The 21,096-nt window shown below is 35.5% G+C and overlaps 2 protein-coding genes across 4 annotated transcripts; one reads left to right on the top strand and one right to left on the bottom strand.

Moving 5' to 3' along the window:
* The first annotated feature begins 448 nt into the window (after positions 1-448).
* On the top strand, positions 449-4,215 carry LOC104235451 (peptide methionine sulfoxide reductase A1-like). Its single transcript, XM_009789217.2, has 2 exons — positions 449-1,074; positions 3,809-4,215. Exons 1-2 carry the CDS (start codon positions 553-555, stop codon positions 4,058-4,060), a joined length of 774 nt encoding a protein of 257 aa, XP_009787519.1. The 5' UTR covers positions 449-552; the 3' UTR covers positions 4,061-4,215.
* Positions 4,216-6,470: 2,255 nt separating this feature from the next.
* LOC104235452 (histone-lysine N-methyltransferase, H3 lysine-9 specific SUVH5-like) lies at positions 6,471-19,749 on the bottom strand. Of its 3 annotated transcripts, XM_070170952.1 has the most exons (4): positions 19,668-19,749; positions 17,668-17,759; positions 8,121-10,211; positions 6,471-6,610 (listed from the first exon to the last, which is right to left on the bottom strand). In XM_070170952.1, exon 3 carries the CDS (start codon positions 10,209-10,211, stop codon positions 8,133-8,135), a length of 2,079 nt encoding a protein of 692 aa, XP_070027053.1. In that variant the 5' UTR covers positions 17,668-17,759; positions 19,668-19,749; the 3' UTR covers positions 6,471-6,610; positions 8,121-8,132. The 3 variants fall into 3 exon arrangements, with proteins under 3 accessions (XP_070027053.1, XP_009787520.1, XP_009787522.1); XM_009789218.2 differs by lacking the exons at positions 17,668-17,759; positions 19,668-19,749 and adding an exon at positions 11,580-11,903; XM_009789220.2 differs by lacking the exons at positions 17,668-17,759; positions 19,668-19,749 and adding an exon at positions 11,580-11,903 and having other exon boundaries at positions 8,129-10,211.
* Positions 19,750-21,096: the final 1,347 nt, after the last annotated feature.

The following is a 21,096-nucleotide window of genomic DNA, read 5'->3' as shown; positions in this document are numbered from 1 at the left end:
GTGCCTAATGTATTGGCATTGTTTACAATTTGCTAAATATACAGGATTAAACTAGTTTCAATTTCTAGGGTCATTAAATTGGTAAGTCTTTTCTTATCTTCTCAAGAATGTTAAAGTTATTAATTTTAGTTCAAACTATTTTCTCCTATTTTTTGTGATGTAATAATATCCTGAAAGTTTGTACTTTGCTCTAGATTGTCATAACTATTAATACCAATTCTTTTCGCGTGTTCGGTTTGTCTATATAACTCGAAAAAATGAATAGCCCTAATCGAAACTCAACATGGATCAAACCGATCAAATGAAAACCTTACTTTGATCATATAAATAGCAATATATCTATGTTCGTAAAATAGTATGGCACCCGCAACCTCTAAATCCTAAATCCGCCTCTGGGAACACGATTTCAGATTTTATAGGTATAGGAATATCGTAAAATAAATAAATAAATAAATATTCTATAGAATAAAGCATTTGAATAAGGAAATTCTCACGTCATTTCTCCAATAGTCTCCAGATACTTATCCAAACAAAACTTACAATAGATCAAAAATGCTCCTCAAGACTTGCATCCCTTCCTCCGCCATAACCACAACATCTCCACTCCTTTCCCTCACCAAATCTTCTTTACCTTTCTCCCAAAATCTCCTTAAAGTTTCAACCTTTCCTCGTACTTCCAAAACCCCATCTCTTTATTCTTCCCCCAAAATGAGTTGGCTCAACAAATTGGGTTTTGGTGCAAAAACTGATAGTACACCAATGGACTCATCTTCCTCTGCAATTGCACAAGGTCCTGATGATGATATCCCTGCACCAGGACAACAATTTGCTCAATTCGGAGCTGGCTGTTTTTGGGGCGTTGAATTGGCTTTTCAAAGAGTGCCTGGTGTTACCAAAACCGAAGTTGGGTATACTCAGGGGTATTTACATAATCCTTCCTATGAAGATATTTGCTCGGGAACTACTTTCCATTCTGAGGTTGTTAGAGTTCAGTATGATCCTAAGGAGTGTAATTTTGACACCTTGCTTGATGTTTTTTGGGATCGTCATGACCCCACTACCCTTAATCGTCAGGTAGGTTTTTGAAAACTTTCATCGGTTTTATTTAATGGTTATTGGTTGAATTATTGTTTTGTGGACTCTGTGTTTTAAATTATCTTCTTATGTTTGGGAATATTTGGGGTTGAATTTTAGTGGAGAGGAAGTTTATGTTAAATCTTGGGCTTCCATGGTCTTCAATTTTATCGATTTGTTCTAGTTAAGGGCTTGTTTGATGTAAATTGGGAAGCTGTATATGGTCACTTTTTCCTTATTTTTTTTTGTGCTCTCTTTTATACCACGGTGGTGTCGAGCCATCTTTGGGCGCACCTCGACTATTCTATGGATAACTTTGCCAACTAAGGCTTAGGCAGATGGAAAGAAATCGCTTAGTGTTGTAGCTTTGCACACTAAGGCTTAGGACTTGAAAGAATTTTCCTGCCTTTAGCTGAGCTTATTGTTCTTTCTTTTCCCACTAAGCTTGTTACCTAACACGAGTCTTGGTGGGCATTGAATGGTATGCATATTTGGGTGCTAATAACCAAAGTCAGGTCTTTATTGGCTGCAAAGTACTAGAAACCTGTTTAACATAGTTTTATAGTCAATGGGAGTACCTACTTACTCAACTACCTTGTCTTAACAAGTAAAATGTCATCAAAATGTTGTGTTTGCTTAAAGATTATGCCTTTTGAGCATCTTTAAAGATCATTCTTTTGAAGATCTCTAAAGATCATGCCTTTTGAAGATGTTTAAAGATAATGCTCCTTATATGAAAAAAAATCTTTAAAGATCATGCTTTGCTTAAAGATTATGCCTTGTGATTCATAGTTGATGGTTGGGTACCCAGTTCCTTTTGTGGGGCAAATGCCTTGGTTTTTGTGTTATTTTCAAATCTTCTAAGAGGAGTGTCGTAAGATATGGAGTTTGTTCTTATTGAGATTCACTATGCCATGAAATATATCAGAACGGTTACAGTGTCTCTTGTGACATTAAGTACCTAAATGGCTAAATAAGTGGCCAACTCTGCTTAAGTTTCTGTGTTAAGCGCTTACTTAGTGGACTTCCTTGCTTAGGTTCTTTTAATAGAGATGAGTGCTAATAGCTATTTGGACACTCCTTGTTAGCTTTCTTTTTCTAGACGGCTTATAGTCTGTTTGTCCTACAACGTAAGATCTACGTAGTTTGCACATTTGAAGAAGCATTGATGAGATGCCATGAATATGATCTATTTGGAGGGGTTCTGAATTCTGATGGATGTATATAGTGTTCCTTAAGTGTCTTTATATAGGTGGTTTGAAAGGCTTATCAAGAAATTACAATTAATTTGGTCTGACCCAATTGGGTATCTTATTTATATTTTGGATTGATTGAATGAAATAGCGGATTCAGTTTGTTGGCATAATGCACATGGAAATTAATGCATCTCCAATCCATTTATTTTCAAAATCTACTCCGTAGATTGCAAAATAAATTACTACTAATACCTTATTTTCTTCCATAAAAATGTTACTACTAATTGATGCATAATCGAGTAATAGAAGAGTTGAGGTATTTGGCTAAGCTTTTGGAGAAAAAAGAAAAGAGTGATTTTGAGTAGTAGCAAAAACTTCTTTTCTACTATAGGTAAGAAGTGAACTTTGTAGCTTCTCCTAAGAAGCAGAAGTGGAAAATTAATTCTTTCGCTACAAAATATGCTTAGCAAACATTTATATTTACCAAAATATTGCTCATATATTTAACCCGTTTATCTCTCAGCTATAAATACAATTATATGAGATGTATATATTTGCCATACTATCCCTCCTTAAAAAATAATTATATATTGAATGATATACTTTGATATATTTAAGTCACCTGTAATTTTATAAAATTTTCACTAATATTACTGTGATTAAATTATGTTTATATTGATTAAAAATGTTAACATACGTTTTTATTGAGATTTTAACATTTTAATGGAATAAAATTGAAAATCTTAAAGCCTTTTATACTGAACATTTAAAATTTATTTATTTATTAAAATAATACTACTAATTGTAAAGTGAATCTTTGTATGTCTTTTTTCGTAATTGGGCACTGGAAGCACTTTCTTGAAATGTTGATCAAACACAAATTGCTTATGTAATATTGATAAAGTACTTCTTGAATGGATTGACGGAACACAAACTACTGCTTGTTCAAAACACTTATCTGAAAATCTATTTTTAAAGAAGTCGCCTCTCAAAATAAGCAGATTTGGGAAGCTTGACCAAATAGACCTTTAACCTTCTATGTTTCTCCATTGACAAATGACAAGTTTGCTCAATACTATTCTGGGACTAGCTCCTGCGGTCTTCAGTACCTCACTATTCAGTATAAATCTCCATATATCTGTTTTCGACGGTAACCTCATACTTCTGCAAGCCTTTGCGTCTGAAGTACATCTAGCCCGGGAGTTTCTCAGTTTTTAGGCACTCTTAGTTGCTAGGTCTGAGATCTGGTCAAAGAATGTCTTTTCCTGTGAACAGAAAATTTCTCTTTAATTGCTTTCAAGATGCCATGTAGAACTGCTGTGACCTTATTCAAAAAGAGATGCCAGGAAAAACTGAAGAAGACCTAGATATATATATGTGTGTGTGTGTGGTAATTTTATCATAGAGCTTTACCATTACAGCAACTGCCACTTTGTTAGTACTGATGAACTATGTAGTTCCAAGCACTGCTTTTCGCCAGATAGGTTGTGTTCAGCAGTGTTGTAACTTATCTAAGAGTTTACTTATGCTGTTTGTAGGGTAATGATGTGGGCACCCAATACAGATCCGGAATTTACTTCTACACACCTGAGCAAGAGAAAGCAGCACTTGAATCCCGGGACAAACAGCAAAAGATATTGAACAGGAATATTGTTACGGAGATCTTGCCTGCTAAGAAGTTTTACAGAGCTGAGGAGTATCATCAGCAGTACCTTGCAAAGGGCGGTCGTTTTGGTTTCAGGCAGTCTACTGAGAAAGGTTGCAATGATCCCATCCGATGCTATGGTTAAGGCAGTTCTATTTGCAGGAGAAAATAAATGGATTTCCTGTTTGTTCTTGTAAGCTGCTATGGTTGTTTATAGGCTTGAAATTGTGCTTCTGAAGTAGTGTATTTAATCTACACCTTATTTATTTTACAGGAAATAGCAAACGGTATATTATTGCAGTTGCAGATTGTTTCATCTTTGCTAGTATGATTTCGAGTGAAAGCTCTAAATACAATCTTACATGACATAAACATTGTACATATTTGAAAGGCCATGGGCTGTTTCTGTGGATAGAAAAGACATTATAAAAAATAGTTCTGGAGTGCTAAGATTTGACACACTTCTGTACTGGAGTTTGAGTTGTGACAAAAACTTAGATAGTAACAACTCTTGAAACCTGGGGAGATGAGAAGCAGAGTAACACAAAGCAGACCAAGAGTACAACTCTAGCAACAACAATTGCCTAAACCACACATTGGAATACACGCCTTATTTAATCCATAAATCCCCTAGTCCCTTCCGCGCACAGTAAATTTGCCCCTTCTTAGCCGGGGTCCCAAACGTAATTTGCTAACTCACCAAATGTGTCCTTCATTGGGGCCACATTCATTAGGATCCCATCAATAAGAACCTCGTTCTCAAGGTTCGAGTAGAGCAACACTAAGATGTTAGTATTGTCCTGTTCATCTTTGCATGTGTTAACAACCCAGATGAATTCTTGGCTGGAAGCTTCAATTCCAAAGTAAGTTCTCCGTTCATTTGATTTATTATCCAATCAAATAAATTTACATAAATGAACGTTGCCAATGCATCCCCTGCAACATTGCCTGCTCCATATTTAATTCTCGGCAACCTTATCCTTACCAACTTGAGTATTGCATTTTGATAAAACTATCGCAACAGGGGGATATGCATAAATACTCGATTTTTGGGGCTTTTGTTTAAATTGTACTCTAAGTTTAAAATTCTCTGCAATTGTACTGTTTAACAATTTAAGACACAACTTCAGACGTACGTGACTGAAGTAGCACTATCCACGTCTAAAGTTACAAATTTTGTCTGAAGTTGGGGACTTCAGAAGAAAACATCTTAAGTACATCAAAAAATTAGTGCACTTCAGACGCAAACGTCTTAAGAGCATCTTAATTGAAATTTTTACAATTAAGACGAAAACGTCTTAAATATTTTCGTCTGAAGTGCAGAAACAGAAATTTGTTCTTCGAATTTCAACAATCCAACACACGATTCAACGCCCAAATCTACTCCAGATAAGCTCGAATTTGAAACATAAGTTCCAAATATCATAAAGAACAAACTCAAATCGTCAATTTGCCAAAACAACAAATGTAACAAACCCATTTTGCAACTAAGAAGAAGAAGAAGAAACCCTAAGCAGTAGCAAGGAAAAGAGTGTTGTAGCAACCCACTATAGTAAAACATCATAAATCACCTTAAAACCTACTCACAAATAACATATAAACCCGTCGTAACCTCTATTGTCACAGCAACTAAGAAGGAGGAGGAAAAGCTGAGAAGAAGCATGTTGTTTGAAGTTACCTGTACTTTGGGTAGCTGTTAACCTTTTTTAAAAAGTGGGTACATGTAAGATGGGAGGCGACCAAATGGGGCGCCCTGTGAAATTTTTATATGGTAACAACTTCACAAGGCCATTTTGTATGCCTTCAATATATGAAGTTTTCTGCTTCAACATAGCACCAGCACAAGGAACTAGTTTAGGAATCTTGGTGATAATCCTAACAACCGACATTGCATCTTGTAGGTTTCCTTCTACTTCATTCAGTAGATCATTACTGGCACCCCTTAGGAGTACTGCAAATGCTATTGGATCCTCTCAATCAACAATGAAAGTGAGAACACAACCCCAGTTTTCTCCAACAAGCAGAGCAACATTGTTGCACAAAAGCACTTCAATTTTTGGTCAAACAACTCAAATCTCAAAAAAGGGTGCCTTTTGACTTTCCGAAGTTTGGCCCAACATGGCATTAAACCACTATAGCACAATTGATAATTGCAGATAAAAGGAGTGGTAAATCTCCTAAACAGTAGTGACAAGCCCAAAAATAAAAATTAAGACATTGAAATGGCAACACATTATTAATCCTTGAAAGATCAAGAATAGTATCCTAACAGTGCCGGCAGTGGCGGAGCTACAATACCGAATGCGGGTTCGACCGAACCCAGTAACTTTTGTCATACTTTATATTTTTCTTAAAAAATTCATTGAATATGTATAAATATATAATTTAGAACCCAGTAACTTAAAAAGATTGCGAAGCCGAACCCATAAGCTTCAAATTCTGGCTCCGTCTCTGAGTGCCAGTATTTCTTGACCAGGACATTCATTAATAAAAATAGAATAATTGTGCCTCAACCCCAAACAAATTTGAGATCAGCTATAGCTATATGAATTTACTGTTAGCCACCAAAAATTTTCTCTATATCTCGCACTTAACCTACAAGAAATAAGATGATTCACCTTAGTTCAACTACTTCTACGCTGCCTTCAACCTTCCGCAATCCTTCTCCTTTATTTGAACTTGAGATTGGTTACGCCTATTGAAAATAAGTTTGGTTGATCAGAACATTTATACACCAAAAAAGGGAAAAAAGAATTACAGGAACTAAAAGAAGTTGTAAACAAATCAGTTTAATAATCAACACCAAGAACAGTCTCAACGTCAGAGGCAAGAGCTAAGTTGAAATCCATGAAAGCCGGACTAGATGAAGCTCATGCTATAAGTGCACTAAAAATTGTAATATTCAAAGTTCAGTTTCCTTAAACATCCATGTGATATGCTGGTATTGGTCACACTGTTTTGAATCGAAGAGATTGTTCAGCAAAAGGCAGTGAATAGCAGCATATTTCACCTTACAGCTGAAATACAACAATAAAATTCACATTTCTACGTGGAAAAAAGAAATCAGGAAACTTAGTCCACCATTTGCATCAGATAACTAACTAAAGCAAGCATCTTGCATGGAAAATATGCTACGTGAATTGGAGCAACTTCAATTTGCAACAACAACAACAACAACAAAAAACCCAGTGCAATCCCAACTTCATTTTGCATTCCTTCTAAAGGAATCAGAAGGTGGGCATGTTCTTTCATTCAATAAGAAGTTAAAGCCCATCCACTGATCAGTAGTTTGGAATATCAAGCTGTAGATATCTACTTGGACTCGGGTGGAGTGTCCAATACGAGTGTGAATCTAAAGGTCAGATCCTTCATGATCTAAATTTTAAGATTCGTGGTTACAGATCCAGGTGGAAGGATTAAGCTAAAATAATTCAAATATCTAAAAATAGTTATAAAGTATGCCTTAATTATGAGATATTATGTGGAAGACTTACACGGTGCCTATATCCGAGAAGGAGATAAAAGGAAAATGATCGACATAAAAATTTCGAAAATGATCGACATAAAAATTTCTACATACAAGGTATTCCATTTTCTTCAGTTTCACCCTACCTTTTGTGTTGATTTTAGATATCATTGTATCTGTCCCGATTGTCTATGTAATTTGGCCAAAGTACCCAAAATCGATTGACCAGATCAGGTATGGATCCCTCACCCACACCCATCAGTATACATGACAGGAACTAAAGAGAATCAGCAAAACACATAAACTAAACAATCATTTCGTGTTAACTCAATGAAGAATTTTACCTGTGAGTTGCAATGGCAAAAGAATGTAATGGAGCAATCGGTATAAGTTCACTACTTGATAGAAAAATAGACATTTGCAGTTCAGATAAATGTTTCTTTTAAGGATGGTCAAGGGTGGTAAGCCTTAATTCAGCAAGTCTAAAAGTAAGACGATGAATAAGTGTTAATACCGTCATGTGGTTATACAACCATCTAAGTTATTCTACTATAGCATTCAAGACCAAACAAAAGCTATAGAAGATCGGAAATTAAGCATAATGCAGGTTACAAGATATCAACGTTCACATAGTAGATGTAAATGGAATAGCAAGGAATCGAAAAGTTGACATGACATGGAAGTGCACACAAATATAAAATCGTACTTGAAATATCAAAGTACAAACGAATAGACTTACACGAGTACCTCTTTAATACATTCTACCCGAGCACTTACGAGAACCACATTTACAATTCTTTTTCTTCAGATTGCCATTTGCATCATAAACCTGATCAATCTGGTAGTTATAGTCATAAGTAAGCTCCTCTATTGGAGCAATACTCTTGGAAGCGAAAAACATTATGTGAGGTACTCTCCTATCACCGTGGTCATACATGACATTTTGAGCATAAAGGTTTGGTGAGCAGCTATGGTTGATAAATCTTCCAACGTTCCCATATCTTGCTGCATCAAGGGTAAAGCCATCTTCATCCTTCCTCTGAAAAGAATTTGACTCAACTTCGAACTTTTTATTCCTTTTGGGGGTTTCTTCATCATAGTTGCCAACATCAAACAAGTACTCATCATGATCTATTCTTTTTTCGGCTTCTTTTTCATCAAGTAACTCCCCAACATATTCACAAATAAAACTTCCAGATGATACATAGTCCCTCGACCTCAAGCCCCATCCTCTTGATTCGGTCTTGAAAACCTCCAAGTGGTACCGTGGACCATGTTGGCTAACTCTATTTTTGCAAGAAGGAGGGCATTTGCAAGATGGACCACACTCGTAAACAAGAGGCTTTGCTCTAATAATAGAGCCTCTTGTGTTGAATTGAATCTCACCTCCGTTCCTAGAAGCACAAGAGCATTGCTCAGAATCCGAGCATCCACTTGTGCAACTGCAACCTTGAGGCATAGAGATGTAATACCAATCTGGATACTGCATTTTGGTAATGTAAGTGAATGGTGGGGGTCTCTCATCATCGATTGCATTGACAGCAGGGATCGGTATCTTCTCCTTTCCTTGCGAGATATCATAGTCCACAACAATCTCCCGCTGCACAAACTGCATAACTGATTTTGTTGCCTTATTAACATTTTGACGTAAGTGATTTACCTTGCCTAAATTTGCTGGCTGTGACACTAGTTCACAAGTAAGTTTTGATTGGGCAGAATTTCTTTTCTGTTCAAACTTGAAAATAAATTTTCCAGTTGGACCTCTTTCTTGCGAACACTTTGTCACAGTGTAAAGCCCTTCGTAAATGTATCTTATATCACTCTTTTGATCCTTTACTCTTTGTCGACTACCAATAACCCTCACCGGATATCCCAAGTCCATGGAGTTCTTCAAGGCAAGATTACCCCCTTCAAGCTTTTGATCTTCTACTTTCGAAGCAGAAACTTTTGGATTTCCACCTTGACCTACATAAATGAATGTTTGAGAAGATATGGCCTCATTATCGTACCGACCAGAATCAACAACAGCAGTTGCAACATCTTTTCCGTTAATATTCACATAATCGATACCCTTAATATAGTGGCGATGTAGTCCTATCACAACAAGTTCTGCCCTAAACCGGAATTGATCCCCAATTTCAACTCCGGGAACATGTCCAAAGGTCCACTCACAATTCACCCACTTATTCTGTTTCTTCAAACTCACTGCTGCCTCTATAATGATATTTCTTTTAGGCTGTCCTTCACGTTTCTCTGCTTTATCTTCTCGCAAAAGTTTAGAGTATAGGTCATCAAAAAGTTTCAGGGCCTCTCTAACTTCGTTTGCAGGCTTGCCATTCAAAATATTTGGCACAAAAACTCTTAAAGGCTTGGCTGACTCAATCACATTCAGGGACTCTCTAACTTCGTTTGCAGGCTTGTCATTCAAAGTATTTGGCACAAAAACTCTTAAAGGCTTGGCTGACTCAATCACATTCATAGCAACTCCAGAACTACTTTTGATCTCAGCATCAGCAGGGCATTGAGTACCATGTCCATTCGTTTGAGGAATACGCATGCCAGAAATTTCAGTATAATTCCATGTGTCCTCAACTTTTACACTCTTAGAAGTGGATGGAAATTCCGGGTAGATCTCTGCATCAGTGTAGCACTGAATTCTGCTTCCTTTCGTTTGACCAACAAACAGACCACAATTTTCAGGAAACTTACGGGTTGTATCAACTTTTAGGCGCTTAAATGTGGATGGAGATCTAGGATACTCATTGCCGACGCTCTGATGTAATCCCTCCCCAAACATCTTTGAGGGACTTGTTTCCGCTAACACAGACATCTACAAAGCACGTAGAACTTAGAGCTCGTTTGGGTTAACTAATGATAAATAACTGATAAGTATTAAGTGCCGATAAGCATAAAGTGCTTATAAGCACGTTTAAGTAAAATAAACAGTTATGTGTTTGGGTAGAAATGCGAAAACTAATAATAAACAGTTGATGTGTTTGGCACAAAAAATTCTAATAAGCTATTCTTTTGGTAAAATGTCTAAAAAACCAAGAATAAATTTCAAAGCATCTTTGTAAGTAAAGAATAAAATAATAAAAATCTTAGTCAAACCAAAAGTGCTTATAAGCTAAAAAATTATAAGTTGGGAGTGACCAACTTATGACTATTGGAAGACCTTGGCTTATAAGTTTTTGTATGTTTACTAAATGTGTAAATAAGCCAAAAGGCGCTTTTAAGTCAGTTGACCTCGACTATTCCATTGGGTACCTGCTACCTCCATTAACATCGGTATTGATTAACTCCGTCCACCAAGGCTTGGACAAATGAGAAGAAATGACCTAATAGTTTTTGCCTCCACTTGGATTAGAATCTGAGACATCATGGTTTACCTCCCATTGACCACTAGGACGGTGATGCTTTGACCAGTATAGGGGTGGCAAACGGGCAGGTCAGGTTGGATATGGGCGGGTCGAGAACGGGTAATACAAAACGGATAAGTTATCCGACCCCCGCATATTAAATACAGATAAAAAACGGGTTAACCAACATATAATATGGATATCCATATTATCCATGACTTCTTGAATATAATCACTTTTGGGAGAATTCCTAATCTCCTAAACTTCAGGATCCTCCAATTTGAGGCTTTACAAATATAAAAGTTAAACCCATTAGATTCTTATCTATATTTGACCCGTGTTTTAAAAGTTCATTATCCAACCCATTTCTTAATGGATAATATGAGTAGATAATTGTTTTCTTTTAACCATCTTGCCACCACTAGACCAGTCTATAAGCTTACCCAAACACAGAGGCGGGTTCAACTGAACCCATAACTTTCGATGCGGAGTAAAAGTTAGTATGTAAAAATTCATTAAAATTGCAAAAATAATAGATATGAACCCATAACTTTAAAAATATAATGGGTTCAATGTTAAAAACATTAAAATTGAACCCATAGGGTGTTTGGGCAGAGGCGGATCCAAAGTATATTGCAGGAAATCGAAGAACACGATTATTAACAACTAACAAGACATGGCATTATTAATGTTAAACATCGACCAACAAGATGTTACAGCAAAAGAAAAATAGCAAAATTCTTGAAGACAAAGAAGATAATTACACGAACAGCACATTACAAGCAACGAGGTAGAGTAACGAAATTCAAATTAGGGCTAAAGGGTATTGAAAGTGAAACCTGAATCCAGAACAGAATTTAGAAGTCCTTGAAAATGGCAGTTGAAAACTTGGATTTGGGAGGGAAACGGTCTTTTAGTAATAAATGCTAAAAAAGAGGTGAAATAGAAGCATCTACTAGAAAATTGGTTATAGTTAGCTGATTGACACAAAATACTCTTAATCAAACTATAAATTGGTTAAACTAAGCTTTTTCTGCAGAAAATAGTGTAGGATAATCGAGTAATCGACAAGTTAACAATTTTTCCTAAGGGAAAGAACAAAAAGCAGTTTGGGGTCGTCTGGTTGGTGGGATAATAATAATTTCGGAATTAGATGTGAGTTTATTTTATTCCGTATTTGGTTGAATTTTTAAATTTGAATTAACAATTTCGGGATTAATCTATATCACTAATTCTAGTATTATTCTATCTCACATTGAGGGTGGCATAAAAATCCAAGACTACTTATTTTGGAATAAAACACTACAATGACAAAAATGTCATTCTCCAAGACTCTTCCCCAAAGTTTATATCTTTTTATCTAGTATAGACCAAATACATATTTTATATTGGTATATTCTATTTTTAGTCCGATGATCCAAATATCTACCAATAAAAATATATTCACTAAATAATCTCGTCTCTATTTAATTCTCATATTATAATCTCATCATTGAACACACACTCTCTCTCCTTCTCTCTCTCATCTCAAATTGTAACGTCTCTTTCTCTTACAAACTTCCCAACCGCCGACGGCTTTATCACCGAAAAACCAGGTAAGTCCGCTCCCTCATCTTTCTCTCTCTCTCCCCCTGGTCCTCGTTGTTTTCTTCTGCTCTCCCGTTTCTATCTCTTCCTGACTCTCTCGCTCCTCCCTTTCCCTATCTCTCCTTATATTCCCTTATTCTTCCCAACTTATTTCATCTTCTTTCTCTCCCTAAACCAGCGCCTATCATAGCAGCAGAGGCCACCCATTCTTTTTTCTCCCTTTTTTTCTTGTGACCAACTGTATCGCCGAAAACCTACCGAAAACTGACCCAGATATGAGGTTGCGTACCATCTACCCCTCTCCTTCCTTTCCTGTTTTTTCCCTTTTCGGCCCCTCTTTTTGTTTTACAGGTACCTACTTTGCCAGCATCACTGGAATAGAGCGTGAGATGTACGCACCGGCGAGAAGTCAGATTAGGTTGGAGGCAGCAACTTCGCGTGGAGCACGTGAACTGCTGGAAATTGACTAAGGTTATTGCTGCAGCGCCCCATTTGGCATTCACGACAATCCATCCAGGTTCTACACTGTCGGGAATTGGTGCCTCATTTCATCGATCAATATCTCTATCTTCCATGTGCTAAATTGATAATTTGCGATAGTTATAGCATAATTCTTGATTGCCTACCCGTACTAGTTCTCTTGCTAGTAATTGGTTAGTGCTTTCTAGTTCGAGCCCCGTGCTAATAATTGCATGATTGTCTTTAATTTCGACTACTGTTTTCAGTTCGGTTGGCCTGCTTTTGTCTTTACGTAGTTTATCTCTTGCTTGTCTGTTTTGCTTATTTGTATTCCATAAGTAGTGAATAGAGTTTAAGTGTTAGACCTTATTCTTTTAGTTTAATAGTACTAGCTTAGTTTGCCTTGGATTATAGAGGCTGAGGTGAGTGATGGTAGAATACGGTCATGTCCTCGGGTTGGGGAAGTGGGGCGGGGGGCGGGAGGCAAGGGAACTTCTAGACTGAGAGTTGGGTCCTGGAATATTGGTACTTTGACGGGAAATTCGATAGAGTTAGTGAGCCGTGGTACATAGGAGGCGAGATGGGTAAGAACGAGGTAGGTATTTTGGTTGATTGAGAAATTAAGGATCTAGTGGTAAAAGTTAGGAGAGTGAATGACAGGCTAATGGCTATTAAGCTGGTTGTTGGAAGGTCTACTTTAAGCGTAGTTAGCGCTTACGCGCCTCAAGTGAGTTTGGGCGAGGTGGTAAAGAGGTATTTCTAGGAAGAGTTTAACGGGTTAGTATGTGGCATCCCGCTCACCTATAAGCTTATCATAGAAGGAGATTTCAATGGCTACATCGGGATGACCTCTGGGGCTATGACGGTGTGCAAGTGGCTTCAATTTTGGAGATAAAACGAAGGAGGAACTTCTTTGTTAAATTGTGCTAAAATCTTAGATTTGGTGATTACTAACTCGTGTTTCCCGACGAGGAAGGAACACTTGGTCACTTTTCAGAGTACGTTGGTCAAGACCCAAATTGATTATCTACTCCTCCGAAAGTGCGATAGAGGACTATGCAAGGGTGCAAGGTTATCCCGAGTGAGAAACTCACGACTCATGATAGGCGATTGGTGATGGACTTAGAGATCGTGAGGAAGAGGAACATGAGGGCTGAGTATGGTCAACATAGGATAAGGTACGGTTCCTTTTGACTAGTGATAAAGCTCAAGAGTTGGGGGAGAAGTTGCTGGTTATAGGGGCCTGAAGGAGCAGTTGGGACTCGAGTTGTATGTCGACCACGACAACGAATGTATTAGAGTGGCTGCGAGAGAGGTGTTGGGGGTCTCGAAGGTTTCTCTGGCGGTCACAATGGGTATTGGTAGTGTGAGGAGGTACAGGAAAAAGTGAAAGCTAAGAAATCGACGTATGTGAAGCTAGTAGAGAGCATTGACGAGGAGAAGATGACGAACATGGAAGGGTATATGAAGGCTAAGAAGGAGGCGAAGTTAGCAGTCACTACGGCTAAATATATGGAGTTTGGACGTTTGAATGAAAAACTTGGGCTAAAGGCGGGAACAAGAAGTTGTACAGGCTAAGCCAAGGTGAGAGAAAGGAAGGCACGTGATCTAGATCAAGTTAAGTGCATCAAAGATGAGGAAAACAAATTGTTAATGGAAAAGGTTCAGATTAGGCGAAGATGGCAGACGTACTCCTATAAATTCTTGAATGAAGAGGGTGAAAGGAACATTGTAGTGGGTGATTTGGAACACTCCGAGATTCATCAAGATTTTGGGTATTGTAGGCGCATTAGAGTGGAGGAGGTCATGGGGGATATGCGTAAGATGCATAAGGGTAGAGCGACCGAGCTAGACAAAATCCCTATAGAATTTTGGAAGAATGCGGGTAGGGAAGGTTTGGAGTGGCTAACTAGGTTTTTATCATCATTTTTAGGATGAAGAAGATGTCCGAAGAATGGAGGTGGAGTACGATGATTCCATTGTACAAGAACAAGAGTGATATCTAAATTTATAATAATTATCGGGGTATCAAACTGCTAAGTCAAATAATAAAAGTGTAGGAGAGGGTGGTAGAAGTGAGGGTGTGGAGGAGCGCGTCTATTTTTGAGAATCAGTTCGGTTTTATGCCGGGTCGTTCGACTACGGAAGCTATTCACCTTGTGAAGAGATTGGTGGAGCAGTATAGGGGAACAAAGAAGGACTTGAATATGATGTTCATTGACTTAGAAAAAGCTTATGATAAAATCCCAAGAGAGGTGCTATGGAGATGCTTGGAGGCTAAAGAGATCCCGATAGCCTACATTAGGGTGACTAAGAAAATGTATGATGGTGCTAAGACCCGGACGAGGACAGTGGGAGAACACTCGAAACGCTTTTTATTTGTGATGAGGTAGCACCAGGGATCAACTCTTAGCCTGTTTTATTTTCCTTGGTGATGGACGCACTGATGCGACACATTTAAGGAGAGGTTCCATGCTATATGCTATTTGCTAATGACCTAGTTCTAATTGATGAGATGCAGGGTGGTATTAACGAGAGGCTAGAGGTTTGGAAGTAGACCCTAGAGTCTAAAGGTTTCAAGTTGAGAAGGACCAAGACAAAATACTTGGAGTGCTAGTTCAACGATGTAAACCTAAAAGAGGACATAGAGGTGAGGTTTGATACACAAGTCATTCCCAAGAGAGGAAGTTTTAGGTACCTTAGGTCAGTAATATAAGGAAATAGGGAGATTGATGAGGATGTTACACATCATATCGGAGTAGGATGGATGAAATAAAGACTCGCTTCCCGTGTCCTGTGTGGTAAGAATGTGCCACTTAAACTTAAAGGTAAGTTCTATAAAATGGTGGTTAGACCGACTATATTGTATGGGGCAGCGTGTTAGCCAGTCAAGAGCTCTCATATCCAAAAGATAAAAGTAGTTGAAATGAGAATATTGAGATGGATGTGCGGGCATACCAGCTTTGATAAGATTAGGAATGAAGTTACTCGAAAAAAGGTGGGAGTGGCCCCCACGGAGGATAATTTGCAAGAGGTGAGGCTGAGATGGTTCGGGCATGTGAAGAAGAGAAGCACTGATGGCCCAGTTCGGTGGCCATAGAGGGTATGATGAGAGGTAGAGGTAGACCAAAGAAGTATTGGGAGAGGTGATTAGGCAAGGCATGGCTCAACTGGAGATTACCGAGGACATGTCCCTTGATAGAAGGTTGTGGAGGTCGAGAATTATTGTAAAAGGCTAGTAGGTAGTCCAGTATTTTGCTCTTTCTTTCTCAAACCGGTAGCATTAGTATTGATATGGTATCCTTTTTACTCGTAGATTGCTATCTTTACCTACTGTTTGATTGATATCTTTCGCTTTGATTTCTTAATTTCCTTTTGTTGTTGTTACTGCTTGTGGCCTATGCTTCTTTTCATTTGCTCTCTAGCCGAGGGTCTATCGAAAACAGTCTCTCTGCCCTCCTAAGATAGAGATAAGATCCAAGTACACATTACCCTCCCCAGACCCCACTCGTGGGAATTTACTGAGTTTGTTGTTGTTGTATTATAATCTCATCATCATAATTCCGGGATAACTTATTCCCCAGCTAAACAATCCCTTAGGGTCGTTTGGTTAAGTTTGTGATAGCTAAGGATATCACGTAAGGTTAGCTATCCCACCTTCTATATGGGATAGCTAATAATATCATTTTGGTATAAACTTGTACCGAAATTAGCTAATACCCATAATTAAATATGAGATAAATACAATTTCAAATTATATTCGGGATTATTATCCTTAAGCCACTCAATTGCAATATATGTATATGTGTTGTACTTATATGCAATTCTCTCGTTATTGATTTCTTGATTAGTATTATACATGCCATATGGGGTCTAAACATCAAGCTATTCCTCTAGAAATAAAAGTAACATTGAATATAAAAGAATTTTTTTTTATCTTTAACAGCCAAATAAGATTTGAATGTCAAATTGTTATTGGTGTATAACAACCAATACTATAAAAAGTAAAAAAAGAAACAAATGAGGTTGTTATAGAGATGTTTGACTCTCTCTATATATAAACAACATGGTAAAATATTAATTTATATAAAATACTAGTATAAGTCTATACGATATTAAAAGCACGAAGACCCTTAGCGAAATGTCGTTCGCCTTTTTTTATACTTTAAAACTAGATTCACATTGGATAAAAATGTAATTTAAATATTTCCTGCTCCTAAAATTTAGGATTTAAAATCAACTAAAACTTTACATATAATAATTTCCTTATTTGAACTACTATTTAAAAAGGTCCTAATATTTAGAATTTGCCTTATAGAGCTACATGGTAAAATAGGAGTAGTAATTAAGTAATATATAAACCTAACCTACGAAACTTCATAAAACATATACGTTCTTGAAGGTTAGGAAACAAAAGAGCTTGTCTTTTGTCATTTAACTGACCCTGTTTGTATCTTCTCAATGAACTTGAGAATAGCTTTCTAATTTTTTCTTTTTAAAAAGCTCTTAAACTTTTATAGGCTGTGCTCTTGATAAACACTAAAAAAAATCATGATAATGGGTGAATTTTAAGTGATGAAATTATAAAACTGGAACAAATTTTAAGTTGAATGAATGCATAGTTTTGACCTTGCTTTTTTCTTGAGTTAGCTATATAGGATCAATATTCATCAATTTCAGGAGTTTACATTTTTATTTATAATTCAAATACAATCTTTAATGTACTATTATATATTGCTTAAAAAAATACTCATGGATACGGAATACAATGTGCAATTGTTATTGCTTTGCAAAAATTAATTATGGAGGTGGGGTAAACGCGCAACACACATATCCTAAGACTAATATATTAAATGATGAAAACGAGGACACAAGACATACCTCTAAAATTAAACTATCAGTTGATAATGCTCTAGACTTTATGCTTTTGCCCAATTGAGAGAACTCCAAAGTTTATGACTTCGCCTGGTTGACTGATAATGATATGAAAAAAGAAAAATACATTACAAATAGGAAATATAAATCAAATTTATAAGATTAAACTATATCTTCCATACTAATATAAGCAATAAATAATAAAATAGTATTAAAATTATTATGGGACACAAATTCACTATAACATTTGAATAATCCAAACAATAAATGAAAGAGCATCACATTTTGTTAAAATTGACACAACGGGTTCAATCAAATCTAATATTTTCAATACGAAATATAGATAGTAAAAATCATTACAAATTTTTTTTAAAAAAGTTGCATTTTGATACATTCTAAAGTATAATTGGGTTCAACAATAAAAAAGCCTCCGTACGTGGCGTTTCTCAAGGGCCTCACCCTAGAGCGAGCCCTTTGGCGAGATTCTAAGAAAGACTTTTAAAATACTCATAAGAACTACTTATGAATGAAGTTAATGACAGTATTGCACATCTTTTTGTGAGTGTATGCTTAAGGGCGGATCCAGCTTAGCAAGTGTAGGCTCTCATAATCAGTAACTTTTGCACATATCTTATATATGAATTAAAAAATTTACTAATATTTATAAATATTTGATTGTGAACCCAGTTACCATGGACTATTTAATACATTGGGGGCTTAAAGCCAAACATTATTTAAAGGCCTCAAGTCTTTTCTTATATTTAAGAATTATATATTTGTTTGTCTATTTTACAAACTTTGAGATATAAAGTGGTTAATAATTTTTTGGTAATCAATTTCTTCTAATAATCTTTATCAGTTGACAATACAGTCAATCTATTAAATCTTTTTCTGAAACAGTATGTCAAGGAGCTCCATGTTGATGTTGTATTAACGTTTCAATCTTGGTTTTTCTTTTTTGTGCGTGTGAGATTAAGTTATCTCATTGATATTTTCTAGGTGACATTTAAACTCTAAAGTGATAGATAATATAAAAACAGTACCTATATTAGGTAAAAATAACAAATGTCAAATTAAAAGAAAAAGATAATAGACATTGAAAACAATAAAGCATGATTCTAGAACCTGCATTACTTAATATCAAAATATACTTTCATTGCTCTGACGCTAAAAACTTGGAGAAAGAATAGAAAAGTATGTGCAATTTAATCTATTCAATATTCTTTGTGTTGTTTTTGAGAGAATAGACAGTTTAATATGGAAAAGAAAAGAATGTACAAAGTATTAATTTTAATATGAGACTGAAAAAAAGAGAGTATATTGATGATGAAATATACATTACTAAATGACATTATTTAATCATTTTTTATATAAAGATCTTATATTTTCTATCTTAAAACGTTCATTACTTTTTCAAAAAATTAAATATAAAATTCACTATTAGAAAAATAAGGCCTCACTAATTTGGAGGCCTAAAGCCATTGACTTAATGACTTTGGCCTTGACCGATTCTATCAGTTGCTTATTATATGTTTACTTAAGATTGCTGCAATGGCAGAAATACTAGACTTTGCAAAATAAAATAGAGTAGACAGGATCTCAAATAAAGGGGAAGAGTGCCACACCTGAGATATACATAATGGCTATGGCTTATTGCATCTATTATATCTGGCAAGAGAGGAATTAAGTGTTCGAAGCAAGCAGAGTGCAGAGATGATAACAAGACAAGTGATCCAATATGTCTTGTAGTATTTTTTTTATATATATTTTTAAATCATAATAGTATATTTTTTATTATTTATCAGAATTCGGATATGTAAACTATAAAGTATGAATAATTTAAGTTTAAGGTATCTTATTAAAATTTAGCTCTAGGTGCTCAATGTTCTTGAAGTACCCTCATGATCATAAATTAACAAGGTTATGCCCACATATATTCTTACACGTGCATATAAACTCAAGGAAAACTAAAGAACTTCATAACATCAAGAAAATGAACAACTTACCTGAAGTAGAATTTCATGTTTTGGCTTCCAAAGTTCCATAATAAGATTTAAAACCTAAAACTACACAAACCTAAAAGGTTACCCATTAATGGCTGAGAGGAAGAGAGAACAAGGGTATGCCATTAGTAGGCTAGTACTATTTATATAAATTAAGTGAGGGGAAAAAATCTAGGTATTGGGTTGATTATACCAATTCAATAAATACATAACACGTGTGTTTATAATAGGGTTATGATAACTAAACCATAGTTAATTAATACATGGAGAACTAAACTATAGTTAATTAATACATGTAGTGTAGATAAGTTTCTACTGCATAAGCTTCCTATTCTAATTGGGTCTCTTAGGTTTCATAGTAGAGACAGAAGTCATATACCGAGTTGCCATAATTACCATCCTAGTTAGGTAAAATTACGCCTAAGTTGCCATAATTACCATCCCAGTTTGGTAAAACTGGCGTAATTTTAGTTTCTACTTTCCTTTTTTTTTTCTTTTTGTCTTTTATTCTCCACCTTTCAAAATTCTTCCTATAAAATATTGGGCTCCACAAATAACTAGATCTCTAAGCAGTATAAGCATCAATAATTTATACTTCTGCGATCTCTAAATTTTACATGGAAAATATTTGCAGTCAGATTTCTTTATAACAATATTCATATAATAATATTTTGCTATAAAAGCCAATTATTTTTGGAATTAATTTTCTATATATTTTACCTCTGTGTAACAACTTCTACCTGTAATAATAATATTCATCTTTATAACAATACACTCTTTGTAAAATTATCTTTCTATAACTACCAACAATAAGTCTAGAATTTTTTACCAAATATTTTGAAACTATAATGCACCAATTTTTCATAAAAATATTATGTTAGTAATTAAAGATTTCAATTAATTTTATTAAAAGATATGCAAGCAAACTTTCGTTCTAGTGCACAAAAATTTTCATTATGCATAATTTCTAATATTTGAAGATCTGCACATATCTTTTCTGTTCTCATCGTGCATAAGTTTATGATTTCAAGAAATACTCACTAAAATTTAAGTCTTTTGTTGGATGCAATATTTCTTGCAGCATATTAAAGTATTTATGTAAGGGATTTGATTCCTTGATTAGAATAATTCATATCATACGGGATCTAAACATCAAGTTATTCCTTAAAAAATAAAGATAGCATCATGTCAAACACATATGATTTTGTCTTTTATATGTAAAATTTAAATAGGAAAAAAATAATTTTTATGATAATTTTGTCTATAACAATCAAATACTATTTAAAAAAGTCAAATGATATTATAGATGTATAACAACTATTTATAAAAGCTAGAAATCGAAGCAAACAAAGCAGTTATAGAGAGGTTTGACTGTATTTGAATTTACATTAATTCAAACAAATTAATCTAATGAACTATAAATTAAATCGAG

This window comes from Nicotiana sylvestris, chromosome 3, assembly GCF_000393655.2.
Source record: "Nicotiana sylvestris chromosome 3, ASM39365v2, whole genome shotgun sequence".
NCBI classification, from domain to species: domain Eukaryota; kingdom Viridiplantae; phylum Streptophyta; class Magnoliopsida; order Solanales; family Solanaceae; genus Nicotiana; species Nicotiana sylvestris.
This window is presented reverse-complemented; position numbering and strand designations above follow the sequence as displayed.

Bases quoted from the DNA above. Each gene is read 5' to 3' on its own strand.
- LOC104235451 (XM_009789217.2), top strand. From the start codon at position 553: ATGCTCCTCAAGACTTGCATCCCTTCCTCCGCCATAACCACAACATCT. The intron at 1,075-3,808 runs GTAGGTTTTTGA...TGCTGTTTGTAG, and splicing joins CCACTACCCTTAATCGTCAG to GGTAATGATGTGGGCACCCA.
- LOC104235452 (XM_070170952.1), bottom strand. From the start codon at position 10,211: ATGTCTGTGTTAGCGGAAACAAGTCCCTCAAAGATGTTTGGGGAGGGA.